The sequence below is a fragment of the Engraulis encrasicolus genome, chromosome 24 (assembly GCF_034702125.1).
Source record: "Engraulis encrasicolus isolate BLACKSEA-1 chromosome 24, IST_EnEncr_1.0, whole genome shotgun sequence".
Lineage (NCBI taxonomy): Eukaryota > Metazoa > Chordata > Actinopteri > Clupeiformes > Engraulidae > Engraulis > Engraulis encrasicolus.
The window spans coordinates 6,798,640-6,803,372 of record NC_085880.1 but is presented as its reverse complement, the minus strand read 5'-3'; the positions used below and the strand labels follow the sequence as shown (position 1 = coordinate 6,803,372).

Here is a 4,733-nt window from a genome sequence, read left to right as displayed (position 1 = left end):
ATGCAAAGGGAATAATTACCATAGTTATTACATACATTTTTGAATTCCCTTTGATTTACCACGATTCAGTGTATACAAGACATATTTTTTTTAATAAAATCATTGTATAGGTTCATGACATCATGAAATATATATTGGCTGTAGTCTCACTCTAATTCCTGGAGTGCTAGAGCTATTGAAAATTTACCATATTAAGAATGCTTAATGCATGAAAATGATACAGGGGTGTAACATTCTCCTAAGCACCTGAGCTCACTTGAAATAGACCCAGAAGACATGGGAAACTGTCCTTTGCTTACAGAAGTCAGCAGAAGTTGTAGAAGTCCATTCTTTTTGACAATAATGGAGCATTGCACATCCTGTGCTACAGTAAAAATGGACCATCCAACTTGTGTTAGTGCTAGCTTCAAAAGTCAGCCTCCATGATGGCATGCGGGTGCAGTAGTGCATTGGTTAAGATGTTCTCACTCATCTGTAGAGTTAAATACAGTGCTGAATGGTATAAATGGGTTTTAAACAGCATGAAAAGCCACTCATGCATTATATTTTGAAGGGAGATCTTCGATTACTGCCACATAGTAAGGTCAAATTGCATTCTCTACTATGTTTTAACAGTTTGGCTCCATCATAAGGACCACCCGGTGATAAAATGGTGGGTTTTTGGTCAAGACCTGTCACACTGTAAGCACTACAGAAAGGAAAACATTGCAAAACATGACAAGGAATACACCCACCATTTAAGCTGGTGAAATCATGTCCAAGATAGGAATTAACACTGTTTTTTATATAAAATCATCTCATCAGTTAATGTATTTAACTGTTAAGTGTTGTCTTTTGTTTTGTTTTTAGTCTTCCTCGACATTTGCTGCCATTTATTGTCCCCGTCCCAACTCTTTTGAGACGTGTTGGATTTATCAAATTAGAAATGAGTACATATGTCCCCCAAAACAATATTTTTTTTCAGTTTTAACACTTAATATGTTGTCTTTTCACTATTCTCCATCTAATGAATAGATTGAATGTTTTGAAAATGATAGCATTTTGATTTTATTCACTGTTTACCAAACGTCCCAACTTCATCGGAGTTGGGGTTTGTATTACTACAGTACTGTGTCTGTGGCTGAGACATTAATAATGTGTCATTCATCACAGCTATTCATTGGATCAAGTAATGGGCTAAAACACAAATAGGGGCACTATGTTCCCATGGCGCTGTCACAACAAGGTCATCATGGGAAACTTTCAAAGTATTGTCAGGTTACACTAAACTACCCCCATCAGGCCTCCATCATGAGCCAATGGATAACATAGGGTGCACTGTACAGTACCTAACAGTAATTCATCTTAAACCTTGTGTGTAATAGTAACAGTGTGTGTGTGTGTGTGTGTGTGTGTGTGCGTGCGTGCATGCGTGTGTGTGTGTGTGTGTGCGCGCGTTTATGTGTGTTAGAGGATGACATTTTTCTGGAATTCTCGTGAGTCCCACAGGATTCCCACGGGATGTGAGTCAAAATTTTAAAGATGAACGGGAGCGGGTTGGAGCGGGAAAATAAATGAATGGGAGCGGCCAGGAGCAGGAATACAAATTAACGAAAAGGAATAATTTTGAGTGGGAGTGGGCGGGATTGGGAGACATTCTTACAGGAGTGGACGGAATGGGATTTGTTTCTTTTACTCCAGCTCGGGATGGGACGGGATGGGATTTTTTTTCTGGGACCAGGATGGGACGGGAGTGAAAATCTACCCCTGTGTCATGCTCTAGTGTATGTGTCTTTGTGGTTACTTTCATGTGTGGGAGTGAGTGTACAGTATATGTGTCTATAGCTCAGTGTGTGTGGTTGCATTTGTGTGTGTACAATACTGTACAGTATGTGTGTGTTGGTATCTGAGCATACAGAGCGTGACCGTCAGGAGGACTGAATACCATGACGTAGCACGGACTGAGATCTGCAGTCAAACCCCTCCAGGCCGGCCCCATGCCCATCCCAGCAGTGTGCTGTTATGCTCTCCTTTTCCCCTCACGCCCTCAAAGCACCACTCAGCACAGTCAGCAGGAGAGAAGAGCAGAGGAGAGCAAACAATGGTGCAACTGACGTGCTAGCACAGCCTACAGATGGTAAAACTGTGTGTGTGGGGGGGGGGACAGAGAGAGAGAGAGACAGAGACAAAGAGGCAGAGAAAAGGCAATTCCGTGTGTGCCAAAACAATGTGTGTGTGTGTCTGTGTGCGTGCGTGCGTGTGTGCGTGTGTGCATGCGTGCGTGCGTGCATGCGTGCGTGTGTGCGTGCGTGTGCGCCTGCGCGCGCGCGCGTGTGTGTGTACCAGCAAAATAGCCACATCGGTGCACCTAATTTGCTTCAATTACATCTAACCCTGGTTTGTGACACTCAAGGGGACAGCATAAAGTGTATGGATATGTGTGTGTTATGTGTGTGTTGTGATATTCAAGACTGCATACTTAGTCTGTTGGGTCTTTTGGGACTAATTGACACTTTTACCACCTCTGTCTCAGGACAGATGCAAGGATCCACACTGTGTGTGTGTGTGCTCAGGACAGATGCAAGGATCCACACTGTGTGTGTGTGTGTGTGTGTGTGTGTGTGTGTGTGTGTGTGTGTGTGTGTGTGTGTGTGTGTGTGTGTGTGTGTGTGTGTGTGTGTGTGTGTGTGTGTGTGTGTGTGTGTGTGTACGTGCGTGCGTGCGTGCGTGTGTGTGCATGAGAGGTATACATCTGGTTAGGTGCACAGGGTTGAAGTGATGGACATGGGGAATTAATACTCGTGCTAAAGCAGCTTCTCTCTGACCTCCATGATACATCCGTATGTATGTTCCCTTCCTGTGCTGCATTGCCGCACGTACACGCACACACACACACACACGCACGCACGCACGCACGCACGCACGCACGCACGCACGCACGCACGCACGCACGCACGCACGCACGCACGCACGCACACGTTTCCACACTGTTTGTGTATGTCTTATATGCGTGCATGTGTGCGTGCTTGCATGCCTGTGCGTGCATGCGTACGTGCATCTCAGCATCTGAGTGAATGTGACCTCAACCGTGCAGTGACAAGAAGACAGTGAAACATGAGCCGATATCAAGTTCTACCAGCCTACGAGTTGTTTTCTCTTTTATTTCCTGTATTTTGTGGCTGCAATGACTGGTCTGTTTCCTGCGGTTGGCTTCAAAGAGCCGTTCTGAGCAGCGAGTGCAACTGTAGAGGGCCTGACAGACTCAAGCTGCATTTCTGGGAATGTTGCCATGTCTTAGTCTGGGGCTCAGCTGTGGCAAATGAGGCACCTCTGGGCTGGCAGTCAGCAGATATACCCCCCCCACCACCACCACCACCACCACCCTCATACCACTACCCTCACCCCCCAAATGTCCCCACATAACCCTGGCCTGCACCATTCAATGCATATTCCTAACTCACAATCAAACGTGTGTGTGTGTGTGTGTGTGTGTGTGTGCGTGTGTGTGTGTGTGTGTGTGTGTGTGTGTGTGTGTGTGTGTGTGTGTGTGTGTGTGTGTGTGTGTGTGTGTGTGTGTGTGTGTGTGTGTGTGTGTGTGTGTGTGCGTTTGTGCGTTTGTGCATGCGTGCATGCGTGCACATGTGTGCGTGCATGACTGTGCAAGTGTGCATAAATATGTATTTGTATGTGTGATTATCATGATTTTGTGCCCCTTTTAATGAATTTGGACAAATTGCTATTGACTACCATATACTTCACATCACTGAACAAGATGCTGAAATTAAATTCACTTTTTTCAAGATGTTATCAGATACTATTTCCTACAGCGATCATGTGAGGAACACATACAAACCTACTAAAATAAACAAATTAACAAAATAAATAAATAAACACCTCTAAGTTGATGCTATTGGCCGTTCTCATTAGCAATTCGTAGTTAATGCCCACCCATCCACGCACAATCGCACCCCTGCACCCCAATTTTCCCCCGAAGCCACAGCTGCCTAAATCTTATGAATTTAACTGATAAAAACATAATTAGAAAATCAAACACATCCACGCCCATAACTCTGACAGGGGCCTACCCGAGGGTGTCTTCCACCCTGAAGCCCTTGGATCTGGCCAGGCTGCTGAGGAATCCTCTCCTGCTGTGGCCCATGCGTCTCTCCACGATGTAGATCCTCACACCTAAAAACTTCACCTTTCCTGGCTGAGGATGCTGATTGCTGGAGAGAATTGAGGGCCCAGAACACTTCTTCGTCTTCTTCTTCATCATCATCAGAGGAGGCAGAGTGGCAGGCTGAGACATGACTTCTTTTGGTCTTGTCTGCCTGTTTTTATGTCTGACTCTCTGACTCTGCTTATCTTGCTCCTTTTGTATTTCTACTTTTTTCCCTTTTCTTTTTTATCCTCTTCTTTTTGAGACTTCTTTCTTTCTTGCTTGCTTTCTTTTCTTTCTTTCTTTCTTTCTTTCTTTCTTTCTTTCTTTCTTTCTTTCTTGTCTTTTATTTTCTTGTCTGCCTCAGGACTTCTAATAATTCTCAGAATATTTCCAGACTCTTGTCTCTGTCACCCTGGCCCTCATGTCACTGTTCAGCGCTGTCTCTGTTGTACTCCAGAAACATACCAGCACCCCTCCCCTCTCCTCTCATCCTCTCATCCTCACTGCCTCACTGCCTGCCTGCCTGCCTGACAGGAGCAGGGGTGTAAATAATATCAAAATGTATCGATATATTACGATATATTCTGATGAT

At 44.9% G+C, this 4,733-nt stretch overlaps 1 protein-coding gene across 1 annotated transcript in view; it reads right to left on the bottom strand.

Annotated features, from left to right (window-relative positions):
* The window catches only part of LOC134441441 (DNA nucleotidylexotransferase-like), a 202,133-nt gene extending 197,828 nt beyond the window's left edge, over positions 1–4,305 (bottom strand). The window contains exon 1 of the mRNA XM_063191754.1: positions 4,065–4,305. Within this exon, the coding sequence (XP_063047824.1) occupies positions 4,065–4,288 (224 nt within the window). The 5' untranslated portion in view covers positions 4,289–4,305. The remainder of the gene's footprint in view (positions 1–4,064) is intronic.
* Between the last annotated feature and the right edge of the window lie 428 nt (positions 4,306–4,733).